Raw genomic sequence first — 22,870 nt, 5'->3', positions numbered from 1 at the left:
CTGGTGGCTTTGGCACTGGCATCATATCATCACGAGGAACAGGCCTTAGAGTAGAAGGTATGTTGGGATTCTCTACTCTATGCTTGGATTTTAAAACTAGAAATATTGGTCATGCAAAAGTAACAATCGTTTATGTGGTCTCGAGGATTCCATCATATCACCGGAAGAGCAAAAGGCATCGGTTTATGACTACCTCTAAGCCTGTTGATGTCCTTGAACGTGAGCTAAAGGAAATTTGGAGCCCACACTTCACCTTGATTTCTGAAGTTACTTCAAAAATAGAGTTCATAGGCTTTTCTCTCAAGTTGTGACAGTGTCATCTGCTGTGATTTTAATACCACTTCTCTGCAAATGCAATCAGGTTTATTTCAGCAAGAACACAACACATTTCATGTATGGTTTAGGAACACACACACACACACACACACACACACACACACACACAAGAACACAATTCATGATTTACACTAATGCACACAACACTTGTTTACAAACAGTAATTCACTGAAACAATTGTTCACTTTGTCCACACTCGCTCTCTGAAACACACACACTTTTTGAAATACGAAAATGCTTGCTTGGTCTGGAACCCAGTTGTATACAGGGTGATTCACTACCACTGCGACAAACTTGCAGGAGGTGTAGGGGGCACAAAGACAAATTGGAATCACATAGCATTGCAGGGTCCGAAATGCCTTCGTCATGCAGTAGAGGACGTTGAATGGGAGGTCACGTGAACAGCAATCCCGCTGGAAGTCAGCATTTTGAACCGTTTCTGTTGAAGAAACCAAGTAGCAAAAGTCCTCCGGAGTGGATAATCCGCAGGCTCCAATGATTGGACGCATTGCAGATGGTATGAACTCATTTGGTTTGTTGACAGTATCCTCCATACAGTGGATTGGGAAATACCCAATCGTTGGCCTATCACTCAAGTACTCGTACTCGGATTGCCATCTGCAAGACGTAGGACATTCTCCTCATTGTCTGGCATCCTCGTCATTCGCTCTCGATTCATGGTACCACTCGTGAAACAACCAGTCTCACGTAACCTTCTGTGCACACGTGCAAAAATCGTATGATGAGGAGCACCTGTGCGGAAAACGTTCCTGGTACAAGCGCAGAACGACACACCCGTTACAGTCTGCAGCTCCACACGCAAGGTGCATGTCGGCCAGTTCAATGTTTGAATACTCGTCCATCCTACTGCCTCGGGAACCGATTCGCAAATGTGACTTCCATCGGGATCGTTCACGTGACCTCCCGTTCAACGTCCTCTACCGCATGACGAAGGCATTTTGGACCCTGCAATGCTATGTGATCCCAATTCGTCTTTGTGCCCCTTACAACTCCTGCAAGTTTGTTGCACTGGTAGTGAATCACCCTGTATATATACATATATTTTGGTAAAGAAGTTTCTGGAGAACTCTGTCAAAAGTTCTAGAAACATCCCAACCTTTCTTCCACATATAACAATATTCTAGAAAGTTTCGGAACTGGTCAACATCCAGTGTTACTGGAACACTGGTCAACATCAATTAGGGGTGTCAGGCTGTCAGTTTGAAGAAATCCAAATGTAACTGGAAGAAATTCAAACTTTTTTTTTTTTGCTAGTACAGCAAAAGCCTGTGGCACCCTTGCACTACATGGATAATACTAATTTCCTTCAGCAAGGGATGGCTGTGGTTCTATACTCCAGAGAGTTTATTTCACCTCATCCTCAATTAGACTGACATCTAGATAGTCAGTTCTCGTATAACACGTGATTCCAATTCGAATTCAATCATACACGATTTATAAATATCTTATATAACACGAACCGAATTCGCTTATGCACGATTCGCCTTTGTGTTTACAAGAAATGGTAGTCGAACACGGAATCACCCCAACGGATTATAACTTTATATCAGTGAAGGGGAAACACATTTCACCATAATAACGTAAAAACCAACACCATTCCAGCTATCGATATAATTGCAAATGCAATTAGATCGAGTTTACTACCAGTTTATAACAGATTCCACTAGCAGAAATGCAACTGGAAATTATTTTTATTGTTTTATGGTAGTAACCCCTAGAAATGTGCTTTAGTAAAATGTGAGGTGTTAATAGTGTATCTCTGCCTTTACGGTGTTGTTTATTCAGTTGCTACATGTGCACAGCTTTGTTTATGTGTATCAAGCGTGCCTCCTCATTTTGTAATTGTGCTTTATTCCCTAAAAATAGGTAAAATACTTAAAAGATGTGAAAAGGAAGCGTCCTGGTAAAGACACTACACATTCAGAGAGAAAAAGAAAAGCAATATCGATAAACAGAGGCGGACTGGGTCAAAAATTCTTACCCTCAGAAAATTTATAGTGGCCTCATACTAGCGTTTATAGCCAAAATCACACCGGCCTCCGGCACCCCCGGAGTTTCCCCGGTAAGGCTTATGGCCAGTCCGCCTCTGTCGATAGAGAAAAAATATGAAATTGTAAAACGCTTTGAGCGAAATGAAAGACCATGTGATACTGCACTACTACAGACCTAAATGAAGCAACACCAAGAATTACAAAGAATGCAGAGAAAATAAAAACTTTCATAGCGGGAACAACTCCAAGTTTAATTAAAATCCATTAGATTAAGGCACAATGAATTGGAAGAGGTGGAACGGCTGTCATCTGTTTGGATAGAAAAATCAAACAAAAAATAAGTCTGCTCACGATAGAAGCAAAAGCATTAGCAATATTTTATTACGTAATAGTCGCAATAAAATACGTAAGTACTTTATTACGATAATTTATTGTGTTTGGTAATGTTTTGGTTACAAATGTGTGTTCAATCTTGGCTGGTCGGCGCCTAACCCTATTTTTCCTATAGGGCCTGTTGTTTATATTGCACGAGGGGTTTCTAGGAACACAACTATTGTGCTATACGAGGACTGACTGTACTGCAGAAGTCACTGCCGTATGCTGAATTCACTCACATGTGTCTAATTCTAAATGATTTTGGCAATTTAATAAGGTGCATTTGCAGTTGAATACTCTGCAGTCAAGGAATGCACCTGTTCGGAAAAAATTGTATTGTTTGTATGCATACTAATGACAGGAGCATAGTAAATAAATTTGATGAATTTGAAGTAAGGATTAGGTCATCAAATGCAGACATGAGAATATTAGAGATGTGGTGCCACTCAGATATAAGGAACACAGAATTTGAATCTGGGGAGTACAATGTATATAGAAAGGACAGATAGGACAGGGGTGGATGATTTTAGTTAGGAAGCAAAAAAAAAATCTAAAGTAGTTTGTTGTATCATAAGCACTGGGAAAACAAAAATGAAAGCAAGATCACGTTATAGACCAAATGAATGTGATGACTTTTTTTTTTTTTTTTTTTTGTTAGTTGTTGGTGCATCAGCTTCTCTGGCCATAATGCACGTCCAATGTTTTTGCACGACTCTGATCAAAGCCCGAGGTGGGATTTGAACCCGTGACCTTTGGGTTGCCAGGCAGGCACTTTACCACCCAGGTCGGCACTGTGATGACAAATGAAAAACCACACAGAGAAATCGTATGGGACATAAAAATAAATTGTATTATAATTTGGGATTTTAACTTTCCAGATATTGAGTACAATTTGTGAGTTGGTCACTCACACACTAGCAAGACTTTTGCTGATTTATGATAACTGCTTTCTATAGCAGCATGTTATATAACGAACAGAGCAATGCACTTTATCTGATTATCTGATTCTTCATGCATTAAGAATCTGTTCATAAAGGAAACACTAATTGACAGTGATCACAGTGTACTGATGTGGGATTTACTTAAATATGTAACTACCATCAAGGCTGCTAAGGGAAGGGATTTTTGCATTAATAAAGAAGACTATAGTGGTATCAGATAGCTTTTAAATCCTATACAGTGGACCAAATGACAAATTCTAATTGGCAAGCATTCAGGGAACATTATCATTGACGCTACTCAGCTTTTCATACCAAATAAAAAATACAGTTCGGACATAAATGGATTCACATAAATTATTAGATGATATGCATATCTTCTTCTCTTTACTTTTTGACAAAAAACTAAGGGCCTTCATTAAACAAAAGTAGTAACTCTCAAAATGATCTTACTGTACCCACCACATTATTGGTACTGCAAATGGCATACATTTCATTTTTTCATTCAACCACAAGGTGTCTCTGCACAAGGTGCATAAGATATGTGGGCTCCAAGTTTTATCTTGATCTCTTAATCTACAGACAAAATACACACTAAAAGCTCTCTTTATCAAAGAAGAAATTATTTATTTGTGCAACTTAATAACATATTGCAACAAGCATAACAGAAACTATCAGGTTCACTATTAAGGTTCAATTCCTGCCTATGACCAGAGGAATTTCTGAAGTCCTCTTCAATTGAAGCTGTAGTTAGCCAAACTCAGGTGGAGAGGGTAAAAATATGAGTAACAGATTTTTCAACTGGCACAAGATGCAAATTGGCCCATAAACAAATGCTTGCACAAACACAATACATAAAATGCAATATGGCCTATGTTGCTGATGAGCTTAAAACTCTAAAACAATGTAACACACTGGCATGATATTTTAGTTCCCACACAATATTTAATTTGTACATGAAGAAACACAGAAACAACTGACTTCAAGCTGTATATTAAAAAAAATCATTAATTCATATGCAAAATCTAATATAATACCTGTACTACTATCACGGATTAGAACTATTTAAATTATAATATAACTCAACTGGTAAGAATGTACTGCAGCATGTTGCAACCTGTCATACAGTAATAAGAGTCACAAAGTGTCTTTAACAACTCTTAGTGATTTAAGGCTAACAAGTATTGCCAGTCATTGGGAAAGTAACATTTTCAAATGTAATCAAAAATAATTTATTTACTACTGCTATCACATAAGTATAACTTTTAACATAAAATAATAAAATTTTTCAAAAATATATTCTGAAATGAATATTTTGAAGTCAATTTCATAATCACAGAGAAAAAGTGCATAAAGAGATCTTACTTTACCAGAAAAAAAAATGTTTCCCTAACAGTGAAAACAATATTTTGAATAATCCATGTTCGAATAATCGACATTTTATTGTATTTAACCAAAGTACATTTCTATGTACTTTGTACGAGCGGATAGCATGAGTTTTTCATTGCAAGTTATTTATCATTATGTTTATTTTAGCATCCAATGAAAAACATGCAATAATAAACATGACAATTTAGAAATTATATGTTAATATTACTTGCCAGATATGCTACCTTGATTAAGACTGAATAACCAGTCAAAACCAGCTATGCTACTACCATCTGATGGTGCAGGTGATGGAAGCTGTCCTTTCTTTTGAGAATCACCCCAACAACTTAGTGTATGTGGACCTCTGTCATGTTTTGAATCTCTAGTATGGTGCAGAGATGGTCGATAAATAAGGGTAAAGTGACTGTCATTGCTATCAGGCAAAGATATAGATAAGGTTTCACTAGAAACAGATGACACTTCACTATTACTCCGACTATGACCTAATTTGTCACTAGCACCATCTCCTCCTCCTAAATGGGTTTTTGTTTCGTGAGAAGAATGATCTGATGTCTGTAAGGAAGACTCAGAAAATAAGGATTCAGTTTTAGTTCCTTGCATCACACTATCTGTTTTATCAGACATCAAAAACTGTCTACATGGACGTAAACTATCTGGAACATTTTCTTCAGTTGAAGCCTGAGAAGTTGGCCTGTCTGACAGAAGTTCTTCAGCAATTCCTAGAGACCGACTACTACGTGCTGAAAAGGTTCGTATATGTCTAGGTGTGCTAGCAGTTTCCAATGAACGATGTCTTACAAGAGTGCAGCTTCCCGCTGAACCTTGATGTGGTGTGTGACTTCCATGACCAGGTACAGAAGGTGAACTGTTACCTCGTCCATTTTCTGGTCCACTTCCTTGATGTTCATCATTTAGTTCCACTATAGGTTTAATAGCCTCACTGAAACTTGGCCTAAGGAACTCAACACTACGACGTGGTAATGAGGGTCTAGGGTGACTTACAATTCCACTACAGCTACAACCAATTACTTCCAAACTCACAGGATGTGATGGTGGCACAGAAGGAGATGGTTTTTCTGGACAAGTTTCTAATTCACTATGTGCTCGTCGAACTACTCTTTTGTCCTTCTCACCCTTCACCTGAAAGCGGCTCCGACGTCGAGCTAATTCAGCTGCACATACACTAGGGTCTTGACACATGAAACCTAGTTCAACAGAACCTGTGCCTTTTAGGAGTGCTTCTGAACTAGAGCTAGATGATAAACTGAGTGCACTAGCAGGTAAATAAGTAGTATGATGAAGACCTTCAGGCAAAAGAAATACTGAAGATGCTGAGGCACAAGCAACTGAATCTTCGGAATGACCTGAAAAAACATGAAGTGTACATTAAACACAATCACAAGCAAAGATTAATGGCTATTAATTACCGAAAATCTAAATAAACATAAAAATAAAAATTTAAATACACCAGGACTACAGTTCACTCTTATAATTAACTTTGATAGCCTTTGAAACACCTCTCATATTTTTTTCCAAGGAATTAAAAGTACAGGGTACTATTTCTTCCAGTGATTGCATAACATAGAAATGTAATATATTTTTTCAACACTTACTAATAATTACAGAAAACTCACTTCCCATATCATTCTCTCACTGATCTAGTGGATACACAATAGTCTCCAGATATCAGCAAATTAGGATATTCTCTACACATTCTAGTGCATTACTGCAGAGAAAACAAGCCAACCTAAAATCTAATTTTTTCCCCCCTTATAAATAGTTCTACTTCATGCATAAGGCATATTAAACTACCCCAAACCTTTTGTTAGCTCTTAAAAAAATGGCTAAAGGCCAGCATATTTTTTATTATTATTTTATTTATTTATGTATTTTATTAATTTTTTTGTTCTGATGTACAAGGATAACCCTTTCAGGTGTACCTTGACGTGGCCTGTACATAAACAGGGCATGTTATTCATGTACAGGCTCTGGGTAGTACATAAGTAAATCTATATTTTGAAGATTGCTTCAAATAATGCATATCTCAATGAATGAATTATGAAAAATGTGATATATTATCTGTGTTTACAATCAACTAATTCACACAGTTTTTAACAAATAGCATCACAAAAATAGCTTTGAAAATCAGGAAGAGAAAACTGCACCCATGGTCAATTTCAGCTGTATGATGTGGACATATGTAAGGTAAAGCTGAATAATTCCTTTGTAATTCAGACCAGAATTTGATAACAGTTGAATATAGCAATCATGAAAGAGTTATGAGAGACAATAGGAGAAAGAAATTTTCTTGATCTGATTATCAGCAGTAATTCATTGAGTATTAAGAATCATTAAATACAGGAAGAAGGAAGTTAAGATAGTGTGCTGATGCAGGATTTATTCAAAGAAATTATTATTCACACATGAGGAATTTTTAAGCAGTGGGGATGTGAGAAGTTTACCAAATCAAAAAAGAGAACTAAATGATTTTGTGATAACTGAGAGGAAAGTGTAAGAGAAATTGTTGAAGCTAAACATAGAAGAAAAAAAAAGTACATGGGTGAGATGGGATCTATCCAATTATGTGAAGGGAGACAGCAAAGGAGGTAAGCAAATCTTTACCTAATCAATAATTATGAGTACATCCTTGGATTCAGGGAATAACCCTATGAACTGGAGATGTTCAAATGTATATTCCCAATTCAAAAAGAGGATTAAAGGGTAACATGAATAATTACAGACCTGTTAGCTTGACTTCTGTTTGAGAGAAAATAGTGAAGTCACTAGTTAAAGAAGAAATATGGGACAAACTAGACAGGCAGGTGGTTATACAGATGCAATTGCAGTATAGATTTAATATGGGAGCAATCTTATGCCCAATCTGATTGGATAATATGATGCAGTAACAAAGGAACTGGAGGCAAGAAATAAACTGATGTCATACACTTAGATTTCAGAAAAGCTTCTGATACTGTTGTGCATAGAAGACCACATTAGAAATTGGAGCAGTGTGGCATTAAGGGCAAGTTACTACTATGGATAAAGGCATATAAGGCATAACCTTCCATCTTCCCTCTATGTTTGCAGATGATACAAAAGTTGGCAGGGCAGCTAATATCAGTAATCAGGGTATGTTACTGCAACAAGATCTAGAAAAATTAGGCAAATGGGATGGGGTATGTTGCTGCAACAAGATCTATAAAAATTAAGCAAATGGGATGGGGTATGTTGCTGCAACAAGATCTATAAAAATTAGGCAAATGGGTTGAGGAGTGGTAATTGACGTTTATCATTGACAAATGTAAATTGCTGATCATGGGTAGCAGTAATCTCAGATTAACGTGCCAACTGTGTGATACCACACTCAGGTTAGTGGAGAATAAAAAGCTGGGGGTAATTGATATGAGGTTCTCTGGGCAGTGCACACAGGCTGCTAGAACAACTCATGGGGATTTTATCAAGATATACAGGAATTTTTCCAGCAGGGATAAGGAAGTGATGGATAAGTAAGGAATGAAGTACAGCACACAAATATGGAAACCTCATTTTAGGAAACATGGGATCTGTTGGAATAGGTGCAGAGAAGAGCAACGAGATTGGCAAGAGGAACAAGAGAGTACCCTAACCTGCTTCAGTTCTGCAAATTGAAGTCTGGGGACTAGGCAACTATGAGGAGATTATTATTATTATTATTAATATCCATATGATGCAAGGAAGCCTGAGGCTTATGCTGCACCAGGAAAAAAAAATTCCCGAGTAACCCTGTGTGTGTGTGTGTGTGTGTGTGTGTGTGTGTGTGTGTGTGTGTGTGTGTGTGTGTGTGTGTGTGTGTGTGTGAGAGTGAGAGAGAGAGAGAGAGAGAGAGAGAGAGAGAGAGAGAGAGTCAAAAGTAGAAGGGTATCACCAAGAAAGAGTAAGAGAAGAATGATGATATCCAGCTCAGGACACTGGGTGTGCCAAGCCCATACTCACCAGATGTGAGCCCCCACTGAGGTCTTTAGAGCTTTGAGTGGCTTGAGTAAACACAATGCCAATGAAATCCTTCTTCTATCTCAGAATACATGTGAAGTGCATAAATTTAAATTGAAGGATGGTTTCAGGATAGATGTGCAGAAATTTGCCTTCAGCCAGCAGGCAGTTAAATGTTGGAACACACTTCCATCTCATGTTACTGAAGCAGATAGTCTGAATAAAGATGACAGAGAATGGTTATTTATGATCGCTGCTCTTCATTGACTAATGTTACGAAGTCTCCCAGGTTTCAGTTCTGCAACTATTGTTGTTTTCTATATTTATTAATGATACCGATGGAAGTATATCAGACTTAATGCCTAAGTCTGCAGGTGGTACAAAGGTTTGGAGGTTGTATAATGACAGTAATCAAGGGATGCTAAGGCAACAAGATCTAGAAAAATTAAGCAAATGGGCTAAGATATAACAGTTAAAGTTTAACATTGGCAACTGAAATGTGCTGCATATGGGTAGCAGTAATCCAAGATTAAAGTACCAACTGTTAGTACTACGCTCACAGTATCAGAAAATAAAAGACTTGGGGGGGGGTAATTATGCAGTCAGACATGAAGTTCTTTCAGCAGTGAAAACAGGCTACTGAGACAGTTCCTGAGTTACAACAATGATACACAGGAACCTTGCTAGCAGGGATAAGGAGATGATTAGCCATTATACCAGGCAACAGTTAGGCCACACCTTGAGTACTGCATTCAAGTCTGTAGGCCTCATCTTAGGAAATATGTAGTAGTAGTAGTGGCATGTGATGCAAGAAAGCGAATGTATGAGCTTAAGCAGCATTAGCCAAAAAAATAAATAAATAAATAAATAAAAAAAATAAAAAAACAAATCACACCATTCCCTCCAAATGCCTGTCCAGTTTCTCACCAATCTTGTTGTCCTTCTCTGTACACGCTCAAGTAAATCTACATCCTTCCTAAAATGAGGCCTCCAGACCTGTACGCAGTACTCAAGGCGTGGCCTGACCATTGCCTTATACAGAGGGATAATCACCTCCTTCTCCTTGCTAGCAAAATTCCTATATATCATTGACAAAACCCCATGACCTGCCCTGGCAGCCTGTCCTCATTGCTCAGAAAACTTCATATCTGACTGCACAATTACTCCCAGGTCTTTTTCATTTTCTACCACCTTAAGTGTAGTACCACACAGTTGGTACGTTTCTCTGGGGTTACTTCTACCCATATGCAGTATTTTGCATTTGTCAATGTTAAACTTCAGTTGCCACTTCTTAGCCCATCTGCCCAAATTTTCTAGATCCTGTTGCAGTAGCACACTGCCATTACTGTCATTAACAACCCTGCCAACCTTTGTATCATCTACAAATTCCGACACTCAGCCTGATATACCTTCATCCATATCATTGATAAATATACAAAACAACAGAGGGACCCAACACCGAACTCTATGGGACTCCACTAATAACATTAGTCCACGAAGAGCAGCACCCATTGATTACCACCCTCTGTCTTCTCCCACTCAACCATCCTTTTATCCATTGTAGCAACTTACCCTTAATACCATTCTGCTCCAATTTGTACAATAGTCTTCCAGGCGCAACAGCGTCAAAAGCTTTCCTGAAATCCAAATATACGATATCAAAATTAGTTTTTGCATCCAGTTCCTTTGTAACCACATCACAATATCCTATCAAATTTGTCAGACGACTTTCCCTTAACAAACCCATGCTGTGTCTGAATTATTGCTGCAGTCTTCTCTAGATGATCCTGAAATGCATCTTTAACCAGTGACTCCATTATTTTACCTGGAACAGAAGTTAAACTAACTGGTCTGTAATTACTCGTGTCACCCTTCGATCGCCCTTTGTAAATTGGGGATACATTTGCACATATCCAGTCCATGGGGACCTCCCCTGAGTCCAAGGATGCTCTCATAATTATGACTAAGGATTTGCTTAGTTGCATTGCCACCTCCTTTAATATAACTGGATAGATCCCATCCACCCTGGGTGCCTTTCTTATGTTTAACTTTAACAATTTCTCCTCCACTTTGCTCTCAGTAATTACAAAACCATTAAGTACCCTGCTACAATTTGATAACCTTCTGCCATTTTCAAACCTTAATAACTCCTCGTATGTGAATGTATATGCAAAATACTCATTCTGTTTGTTGGCTATCTGAGCAGGATCATCAACAGTCGAACCATCGATACTAAGTGGACAAATCAGATTCATCCCCTTCCTTTTAGAGTTTATATAAGTAGCTCTACTCATTCCAGTAGAGCTACTGGAACGAGTACAGAGAAGAGCAACAAGATTGGTGAGGGGAACAAAGAGGTGCTCTTCCCAAGAAAAGCTTCAATTGTAGTGTCTGCAGACTAGGCACCTGTGAGGTGGTCTGATTGATGTTTTTAAGGCTTTGAATGAATTGAGTGAGCTTAACACTGATGGCATTCTCCCTCTTGTTAAGACTACACATGAGGGGCATAAATTCAAATTGAGGAAGGATGTTTGTAGGATAGATTGTGTTGAGATTTGCCTTCAGCTAGCAGGTGGTTGATTATTGGAACAAACTTCCATCTGTTGTTGTGGAAGTGGATAGTTTGAATAAATTCGAGGAAGCACGAGATAAAATATTGGAGGTGATGGATAGGTGAAGTGAGTATTTTTTTTGGCTGATGCTTTATAAGCTTGCTTTCTTGCATTATATGCTAATACTAATACAAAGAACTAGACTATTAGAAGTAATGGCAGATGACATGGGAAGTGGTTTTTTTCCTTTCCTTCTATTTTGTGGCTGATACTATATAAGTTTGCTTTCTTGCATTGTTTGCCCACTACTAATACCAAAAAATTCAAGGGAAAACAATTTTGTTTTTGTAAAGATATACCTGGTTTTAGATTTTTTTTTAAATCCACTTCAATGGGGGCCAACTGATGTTAACAAATGCAAATAAAAGTGTGATATTTTTTGGAAGTAATTTTAAAAGCCACTATGCTTTTTATATCAACTAAGAGATATTGCAAAAATAATCAGCTCATTTGACAAAAATGGATGTTAGATGAACTGAAGAGTTTAGCATCACAGAAGAAAAATGCATGAAATCTTATTTAGGAGGCTGCCATGCTGAGAAAGATTACTGGAAGTCTTTGGCTAAGAACACAAAGAAAAGCAGCAAAGATTCTCTGTTATGTGCTAACATAGTTCATCCTTATCTTAGAAAGGATAAGTATGAATTACTTGATATGAAAGCATAATTACTGATGATACTGTACAGGGTGCTGACAATCTATATAAATATCATACATCTATATTCATACATTAAGATGCATTTGGAGAAGGAGTTTTCAGAGAGATATCTAAAACTCATTAGGAGTTTAATGATTTTACAGTAACTGAAGAAGAAGAAACTGTTAAAACTAAAAGTGACAACAGTACCTGGGGTTGATGGAATCTATCCAATGATATAAAAAGGCACAAAAAGGGCTAATCAAACCTTTAGCTATTAAAATGAGGGTATACAGGCACTCCCTGACTTACATAATGCTCAATTTACGTAAATTTGACTTTGCATAAGTTTTTTCCGGCAGGTGCAAACTGAAAAAAAATATGGAAAAGTATTTTGCATTCCATAGGAATAAATGGAGGTATTGTGAAAATATCATAATGTGAACCAAATAACATTTTTTATTTTTTATTTTTGGTAATTTGTTCCAAGACCTCGGAAGTTGAAATTTTCCGGTGAAGGTAAAGAAAGCCAACACGAGAACGACGAGAAACGTTGGATAACTTACACAGAAAATTAGTTTCCCGATACAGCACTCTAGTGCTGCTCACTTGTTCAACAGACAGTAGGTGTTATTGGTCTGGAGGAAAATCTAGAACGATATATTGATTGACAGGTAGGGGAGGCAAACAATGTGCTGATTGGTGCACGAACACAATACACGATAACATTGGGTTAGTATCAATTTAGTAGCACTCAGAAGCACTAATGGTAACTTGCCGTAATGAACGCTTTCCATAATGGTGAAAAAAGGGCAGGTTATCTCCACTTGAATTCCATAGGAGCTTGAACACCTCCCGAAATGGAGGGGGCAATCTAACCTTTTTTTTTTTTTTTAGAATCATGTGGACTAGTGCATAAATTGTTTATTAACAAAATATTATTTTTTTATTACTGTACTTTTATTTTTAAAGACACTCGTGTGGATACACACGTATCATAACATCAATCAACACCTCAACAGCTATTCACTATATATATATATATATATATATATATATTTTTTTTTTTTTTTTGCAATTTCTTAATGATGGTTATGATAATGATATCTAGTCAATTTTACAGCGTTAGGAGTTTGTCAGTTGTGAATGTTAATGCTATTGTACAAAGGAAGTAAGAACCTTTCTCATTTATTCTGATACATACCCGTTGGGCTTTGTGTCACCTATCCCAGGTTGCTATTTCAGACAATACGTAGGCAAAATTTAAAATTAAAATTTAAATTTAAAATTAAAAATTTATGTAAACTAAACTTATTATCCTATCTCCTTGATTTTCTATTAATTTAATACTAGCACTTAAAAATTTATAACTGACAAAACTGGTATGGGGACAACAGAAACGGGTAGGTATGAGACATTCTTTTAGTCTGGCTATCATTCTGCGCTAAGCCCCAATGAAGTAGCAGACTGATGGCCAAGTGAGGGAAAGTTATTGCAATTATTTTGTTCATTTGCATTTTGTTTATTTGCATTTATATTGTTATTTTTATCATTATTTTTATGGTTATTTTCATCATTTAGCATCATATTATTTTTAATACCATTACATTCATATAATGTTTATAGCCCACCCAGGCTAAAGTTAGTTTATATTTGCTAGCTTGGTAACCTGATCCATATATACCTAATTGCCTACAGATTAATAACATTTTATATATATATATATATATATATATAGAATCTTTCTTTTCTTATATTATTTCCTAACCTAACGTTTAAGGTTAGGTCACTAAATATAAGGACATCCTTTCTATTATTTCCTAACCTACCATTTAAGGTCAGGTTACAAAATATAATGAAAAATAAAGAAACCTTTCCTTTTTTCGTAACCAAACCTAAATCAACAGTATAGTAAAAACACTCATGAACTCCAAAAATCTGCTTTTAATAATTAGAAAAAAACATAATGAAAAACATAAAAACGAATAGAACAAAACTTTTATTAATTATGTTTTTTTTTTCTTTATTAAAAGCAGATTTTTGGAGTTCATGAGTGTTTTTACTATACTGTTGATTTAGGTTTGGTTACGAAAAAAGGTTTACCGTTCATTACAAAACTATTATGCACCGTTCTTTGCTCATAAATACACATTAAAATGCCAACCAATGACCACACAGTAGCTTGTCCTTTGTCGTGCCCACCACCACCAATCATTTCATCGTTTGTCATTCCTACCTGTCAATCAACGTATCCTTCTCGATTTCGGCTCCAGACCAATAACACCTACTGTCTGTTTACCTAGCGAGCAGTGCTAGAGTCCGGTGTCAGGAAACTAATTTTCCGCGTAAGTTTTCCGACATTTCTTGTCGTTCTTGTGTTGGCTTTCTTTACCTAAGCCAATTTTCCCTAAGTAACTAAGATATTATCTTTCTAAAAGGTCATTTTTATAATGTAAATTGTATTAGTTTTATATAAATTTGTCAAAGAACAACATAAAAATCACTTTTAACTAAACAATGCAAAAACAAAATATGTGGCCAACAGGTTTACAGATGGTACTATTGAGGAAGGGCCATGCGGTCCAGTCGGAGAATGCACTGTACTTTCATTTTTATCATACGTTCCGTTGTAAGAATCAATTCTGAACGCTTTTGTGATATTTTTCTAAAGCGAATTTCTGGAAGTCACGACCATAAAACAATAAAAACAATTTGCACTTTCCAGTTTATTGGGCTTTTCTGTTAGTGCAATTATTACAAACGGGCAGTAAACTCGATCTTACTGCATTTGCAATAATACCAATAACTGGAATTGTGTGGGTTTTTAAGATTAGCTATATGGTGCAAGGAAGCCTAAGGCTTATGTTTGTTGTTTGGTTTTTAGGAGCATTAGCAACTAAGGCCATATTGCTCCGGGAATATGCGGTGGTCATCCCCTGACCTTTCCGCATCCTCCGTATTTGGTAGTGACGGGCTCGAACCCCGGTCTAATCAAGAAGCGTGTGCTATGCACTGCTGCTCCTTCCCACCTGGCTACGGAGGCGCCCTGAGGCTTATGCTGCACCAGCCAAAAAAGAAAATTTCAGAGTTATCCTCTGAGAGAGAGAGAGAGAGAGAGAGAGAGAGAGAGAGAGAGAGAGAGAAGCAGAAGGGAATCACCAAGAAAGAGAAGAATGATGATATCCAGCTCTGGATCCTGGGTGGGCCAAGCCCATACTCACCAGATGTGAGCCCCTTGGTTTATGTTATTATGGTGAAATGTGTTTCGCTTCACTGAAATCTTCAATCATATAAAAAAATAAATTTTCAGAATCTTCTCTTCATTCCTGTTTTCTTATTACAATGGAGTTTATTTATGCATGGGTAATGCATAGGTAGTCTTAATGCATTGTTTTAATTATATCTCATATATTGTGAATACCTTCACAACGAGTTATCATCGTATTTCACTACCTTGAATAAGTAACGCTTCACCTATGGACACTACTGGGCAGATACCACCACTACCCAGACAGTGGCAGTATCTGCCGTGTGTGTGCAATACCATGGCAACTCATGAAGGTATTCACAATATGAGATGTAATTAAAACAATGCATTAAAACTATCTGAGTAGTAGACTCCTTCATACCATGCATAAATAAACTCCTTCATACTCAGGCATTTAGCCAATAAATATCTTTTACTTATTACAATGATGAAGAGAAAGTGACCAACAGAAAGTGCAAGTGGTGACAGTGCTAGGAAACGAAACAAAATTAATTTAGAAATGAAGATGAAAATGATTAAGTACTGAGCAGGACAAAGTTTGTCATCTATTGCACAGGAATTAAGTCTCACTGCTTCAACAGTGGATACTATGTTAAAGGACAGTGCGCATATAAAAGAACATGTTAAAGGATCAATGCATTTAAGATCAACAGTGGTGATCACAAAACAACATTCAGGTGCTATATCAAAGGTAGAAAAGGTATTAATAATATGGATAGAAAATCAGATTCAGAAGTGAGTGCCCCTGAGGTCTAATGGCCATTCAAGCAAAAGCAAGAAGTATGAAGATATTAAAGATAAGTACGACAAACCAAGCCAACTTTGTGGCAAGCAACAGGTGGTTTAATAGGTTCAAGCATCGTGCTAGTTTCCACAACATTAAAGTAAAATTTTTGTAATTGCACACTTGTAATTTTGTACAATTTTGTAATTTTTCCTGGGATAAAAAAAAATTGAGATAAAAAAAATTGAATACAATTATATTTACATGTTCACCGAACATTTTTTTTTTTTTTTTTGCTTCAATCAAATTCAGTGCACTTACTTGCGAGTGCTGCACAACTAGTTTGGGAAATATCGACTTACACAGAGTTCTGCGGAGGCCTTAGTTGCTAATGCTCCTAAAAACCAAATAACAACAACAGTTCCGCAGAACGCAACCCTGATGTAAGTCGGGGAATGGCTGTACTTATAGTCAGGAGAAGCCTCTATAGCTACACATGCAAAAATGTCTCTCCTGTGTACAGTTCAAAGGATTGTTAATTACAGCCCTGAGTTTGACTTCTGTGCTGGAAAAAATAATGGAATCAAAAAATAATGGAAATGAAAAGTTAATGATAGTTAGTAATAGTTAATGATCTTGGTAAAACACCTCCCACCATTCCCAACACGCTCCATTCAATGCCTCCTGTGGTCTTCTTTCAAAAGGATATCAGAAAGATTTTGAAGAATCTTGATGCTAAGAAAGCTCCAGGTCCTGATGGTATTTCTCCACTTGTTCTCAAAACCTGTGCTCCTGAACTTACTCCTATTCTTTGCCGCCTTTTTTCACTTTCTTATTCCAAAGGTGTTTTTCCTTCTGCTTGGAAATTTGCTCATATCTAGCCAGTTCCTAAAAAAGGGTGACAAATCCCTCCCATCCAATTATCGTCCCATTGCAATTACTTCTACTCTTTCTAAAGTAATGGAGAAATCAATTAACCGCCAACTCTTAAACCACCTAGAAACCTTCCGTATGATCAACGATCGCCCATATGGATTCCGTCAGTGTCGATCCACTGGTGATATTCCTGGCTTATGTTACCCATTTATGGACTAATTCAATGGAAAGGTTCGGTGAAACATAAGTAGTTGCTCTTGACATCTCAAAGGCTTTTGATCGTGTTTGGCATAAAGGTCTTCTAAACAAGCTTCCATCTTATGGTTTGCCATCTGTTTTTAGTAATTGGTTATCCAGTTTTCTCACTGATCGCTCACTGAGGGTGATGGTAGATGGCTCTCTGTCTTCTAACCTCTCCACTAATGCCGGTGTCCCCCCAAGGTTCAGTTCTTTCCCCCACTCTTTTCCTCTTGTATATCAATGACCTTCTTCCACTGACTGGAAATCCTATCCATAGTTTTGCCGATGATAGCACATTGCATTCAACTTTCCATTTTGAGAAACCTTGTCCTGCTCAATCAGCTTTAACTTCTCAAAAATCTGCTACCAATTCCTTAAATGCCGATCTTCAGGTAATTCACCAGTGGGGCAAAGACAACTTAGTTGATTTCAACCCTTCTAAAACTCAGTCTTGTCTTATATCTCGCAAAAAGGATTCTTCTGCTCCTATGCTTATGTTTAGTGACACTCTGATTTCTAGGCAAAATGATATATCTCTTTTGGGGATTACCCTGACTTCTAATCTCTCTTGGCACAAGCACATTATAAATATTCCTTCCTCTGCATCTAAAAAACTTGGTTTTCTCTTTCGCTCTCGGCGTTATTTTTCTTCTAAACAGCTGCTCACTCTGTATAAATCGCAAATCCACCCTGCCATGGAATATTGTTCCCACATCTGGGGTGGTGCCCCCAAAACCTCTCTCAGGCTTCTTGATTCCATTCAGAAGAGGGCAGTTAGGTTAATTAATGATTCATCTCTAACAGAGTTTCTCCACTCGCTTTCGCATAGACGCACTGTTTCTGCTGCATGCCTCTTCTACAGATACTTCCATGGCCACTGTTCTTCTGAATTGGCTTCTATAATTCCCGCTCTCTCTTTCAAAACAGTCCGAACACGTGCCGCCGCCACCAGCCGACATCCATTTACTGTCCAACTTCAAACCCACAGAACCAACTTTTCATCTTCCTCATTTATTCATTCAACTGCCATTTTCTGGAACAACCTTCCTTCATATGTATTTCCTGAAAATTACAATCTACAGAAGTTCAAGTCCAATGTCAACAAATATCTTCTTTCGTCTTCTCAACCTTCAACCCAAGCACGGTACTAAGTACTATAGGTTCTAATACCCCTCGTGTTTGGGGTTCACATAAAAAAAAAAAAAAAAAAAAAGAATGCAATAAATAATTTTAACATCACATTCTTAGAGTGAAGTAAAACTATCACTACCATTTCACACTGAAGGCTGCAATAAAAATTGCAGCAATGTGAGATTAAGAGCTGCTTATTATTGCAAATAAAGATATTGAATATATATCAGAAGACAGTGAGTCATTGTAATAGGCACTAATTTTAATGGGTAAATTTTATTAGTGAGGAACCACAGGGTTGTAGTCTGACCCTTTACTGTCTTTAATATTTATTAATGATACTGATGTAGGTTATTCAACTTTATTGTTTCAATTGTTGATTATACAAAGGAGGGCAGGAAGGTTAAGGACAGTGATCATAATATGTTTCTTCAAGAAAATCTAAACTAGGCAGGTAGGCAGAATAATGCCAATTGATGTTTAACATTAACAGCATGGCATGTGGGTAGCAGCAATCCGTAAATAACATACCATTTGGGTAGAACTGAACTCAAGGTTGTTTGGTGACAAGGAAAAATACCTGTCGGTTAATTCATAGTGCCAAATACTGACTTCAAAAACACTGGAGAACATTTGGAGGCAATTGTAAGCGCCGGCATCTCCGTAGCCAGGTGGGAACGAGCAGCACTGCATAGTACACGCTTCTTGATTAGACCGGGGTTCGAGCCCGTCACCACCAAACACGGAGGATGTGGAAAGGTCAGGGAATGACCACCGCATATCCCGCAGCAATATGGCCTTAGTTGCTAATGCTCCTAAAAACCAAATAACAACAACAACAAATAAATAACAACAGCAATTGTAAGCAATTAAAAAACACGATTTTTTTTGCAAAAAAAAGCAGGAGCTTGTCAAAGAAAAAAAAAAAAAACAAGAAAAGAGGCAGGAGGAGATTTTTCGGAAAATGTACAGGTTATTTTTTTCACAGGAAAAAGTACACATTTGATATTAAAATAAAACCCACAGGACTGTTTGCTAGTACAGAATGCTTTTAAACATCAATTTAACTAGATTTTTTCTGTCTATGGATTTCTATTTGGATTGCCAGTTAGACATCACATGAACATGATTGTTTTGAGAAAGATACTGTTGTAGATTTTGCACCATCTCAGAAATTTTGAATAAAATTTGTTTATAAAAATGGTTACTACTGATCAGAACTGGCTGTCAAAAGCATTTCAAAAGATACACCAGAAAGAGAAAATCTGATTTCTTTTTTCCTTCACCTAAATGTTCTGACACTCGGCATTGCTATGAGCAATTATTAAAATGCCAAGAATTAAATTTATACTTCCTTGTATACCTGTCAGTTCCTAAGGACCACTGTACATCAATTCTTGCTTCTTTCACAATAGCATCAGGAGGTTCTCAATGAAACTGACAGAACTGATGCTGAAAACCATCTTTTACTTCATAATTTATTTATCTTTAATGATACAGCCAATACTGAAAACTTGTCCACAAAAAATTTCACTATTGAAAATGATGCACTGCCAATGATAAAATGTGCTACCTCAGTATTTATAAGAACATAATTTTTCAATAAGAACTATGTGCCATGTAGTAATATGCATCCATAAAATACTTCTTCACTGAACAAAAGAACAAAATCTTATGTTGTGTTAGACCCTCCTGGAATCAACCAATGGAAATGCTTATGCCTAGAAATGAATAATTCCAGAACTGGGGATAATAAATTAAAATTATAGGGCTTGAGGTTTAGATTAGATTGTAGGAAGTTCTCTCTTAGCCAGCAAGTCATTGATAATTGGAACAACTTGCCTTCACACGTAGTTGTGGCCCTCAAAACTTGCCCTCATACGTAGTTGTAGCCAACAGTTTGAATAAATTCAAAGGTCTACTGGATACTTACCTGTGTGAGGAGAAAAATATATAATCTGTCCTTTTTTATCTGCTTGGTTTGTTTTTTTTTTTGTTTTTTTTTTTGCCAGTGCAGAAAAAGTCTGTGGCTTCCTTGCACTATATGGCGAATACTATTACTATATCTATTTTATCTTCCTCATTCATTTCACAAATATACATGGCTACAGTTCCAATCTCAATGATGTCCATTTCCACTTATTTGACAAACTGCACACACTTTGTCTAACAGGATCCCAATTATCAGTTGATTCAAACACAATATCTGACATCTCATCTCAGTTGTCCGAATGATTCACTGTATAGTTTCTTTTGATTCAAAGGTGGTACTTTGCATATGTCTGCTCTGACATTCCCTGTCAGAGACTTACTAATTTGTAATCTCCTCTTTTCAATCTTCTCTGAACTAAAATCTTTCTACTACATTCTGTCAAATTCATCTGTTGCCTCTATTGTTCTCAACTCCACTAATCACTTGGAATTTTTTGAAACTTGAATTTCTCCAGTCCAACTTTTGTAGCAGTGAGGCAATTTCCCTAGGTGATTTTAATGTTCACAACTCCAGGTGACTTCTGTTTTCTAGTCACATGAACCAAGATGGTCGAGATGCCAAGGCTTTTGTAATTACTAATGATCTTGATCAGATTGTTCATTTATCTAGCAGAATACTAGAAAATCCTAACCATGCAGCCAACACGCTTGATCACATATCACAACTTGGTGATGACCCTTCTGAAATGGAGCCTTTCTCTTGTGACTAGTCTCAACCTTGTTTTGTTTGGCATTACAAGAATGCAAAATGGGATGACCTGCAAGATTTCTTTTCTTCTTTTCCTTGGTCAGATTACTGTTTCAAATCTTCTGATGTCAACTTTTGCTCAGATTGTGTCAGTGAAATTATTCTTGTAAGGATGGAATCCTTTATTCCACATCCACCTTAAAATCTTGTCTAAACCTTGGTTTTCCAATAAATGTGTTAAGGCTGTTTAAGATAAGAATGCTTCATGTGTCAACTGGCTTGTATCCAAATCTCCAGGTTCATTTTCTGTCTACAACAAAGCTAGCAACAATTGTTATGCAATTATTCATCAGTCATAACTAGATTTCGAACAGGCTAAGAGTAGAAACTTGCTTCTTGTCCAAATTTAAGCATTCAGGGCTCCTGCCAAAAGCTATTGGCTGCAACTTTTGCATATTTCTATTTCCACCTGTCAAAACCAAATGGTTCTATTGCCACTTCAACCAAAAATAAAGCTGATCTACTAGCATCCTACTTTTCTTTTAACTCATGTGTTAATGATCTTGATAAACCACCTTCTACCATTTGCAGTACACTCCATTCAATGCTTCCTTAACAAAGGATGTCAGAAGGATTTTGAACAATCTTGATGGTAAGAAAGCTCCACGTCCTGATTTGGTTTTTCTCCTGTGAAACACAGGTGGCCAGTTCCTAAAAAAGGTGACAAATCCCTCCCATCCAATTATTTTCCCATTGCAATTACTTTTACTCTTTCAAAAATAATGTAGAAATCTATTAACTGCCACCTATTAACCTATCTAGAAACTATCTGACCAATGATCACTAGTATGGATTTCATCTGTATCGATCCACTGGTGATATTCAGTTATGGAAAAGTTGAAATTCTAGGAAGGATGTATATCTGTCGGAAAAGGTGCAAAGATGTGCAATTAGATTAGATGGGGGTCACACAAATTATTCTTACTAAGAAAGACAGAGGTTCTGAAAATTGAACTGTCTAGAAACCAGGCATTGGGTTAGTATCCTAACTGTTTCAAGATTTGTATAAGGCAATGGTCAGGCCACACCTTGAGTACTGTATACAGGTCTGGAGGCCTCATTTCAAGAAGGATGTAGAGCTGCTGGAACGAGTAAAGAGAAGGGCAACAAGATTAGTGAATGGAACAAAGGGTTGCTCTTACGAAGAAAGGTTTAAGTTTTGCAAATTACAGTGTCTGGAGACTAGGCACCGGCGAGGTGATCTGATAGAGGTGTATAAAGCCTTGAATGATTTGAGCATGCTCAATGCTGATGGGATACTGCCTTTTGCTCAGAATAATCACCTGAGAGGGCATAAATTCAAATTGAAGAAAGACAGATGTAGGATAGATGTGCGGAAATTTGCCTTTAGCCAGCGGGTAGAACGGACTTCCAACCCTTGTTGTGGAAGTTGATAGCCTAAATAAATTTAAGGCTCAGCTGGACAGGTATTTCGAATGAATGGAGGGGTGAAGTGGAAGTTTTTTTTTTTTTTTTGGCTGATGCTGCATAAGCTTGCTTTCTTGCATCATATGCCTCTACTAATGCTAATGCTAATTTAAAATGGTTGAGTAAACTATAAGGCATCTTTGCTTTTTCTGAGATAACACACACACACAACAACAACATAAATTCAAACTGAAA

At 37.1% G+C, this 22,870-nt stretch overlaps 1 protein-coding gene across 3 annotated transcripts in view; it reads right to left on the bottom strand.

The window, feature by feature from the left end:
* The window catches only part of pcx (pecanex), a 743,348-nt gene that overhangs the window by 598,968 nt on the left and 121,510 nt on the right, over positions 1-22,870 (bottom strand). For all 3 annotated transcript variants that reach the window (XR_016547122.1, XM_090376780.1, XM_090376781.1), the window contains exon 6: positions 5,275-6,414. Coding sequence is in view for 2 of the 3 variants with exons in the window: in XM_090376780.1 (XP_090232906.1) it covers positions 5,275-6,414 (1,140 nt within the window). In the remaining variant the exon portion in view is untranslated. The remainder of the gene's footprint in view (positions 1-5,274; positions 6,415-22,870) is intronic.

Source organism: Mastigoproctus giganteus, chromosome 6 (assembly GCF_048544385.1).
Source record: "Mastigoproctus giganteus isolate SK-2022 chromosome 6, ASM4854438v1, whole genome shotgun sequence".
Taxonomy (NCBI): Eukaryota; Metazoa; Arthropoda; class Arachnida; order Uropygi; family Thelyphonidae; genus Mastigoproctus; species Mastigoproctus giganteus.
Note: the sequence above shows the minus strand (reverse complement) of the source record. Positions and strands in the feature narration are given on the sequence as shown.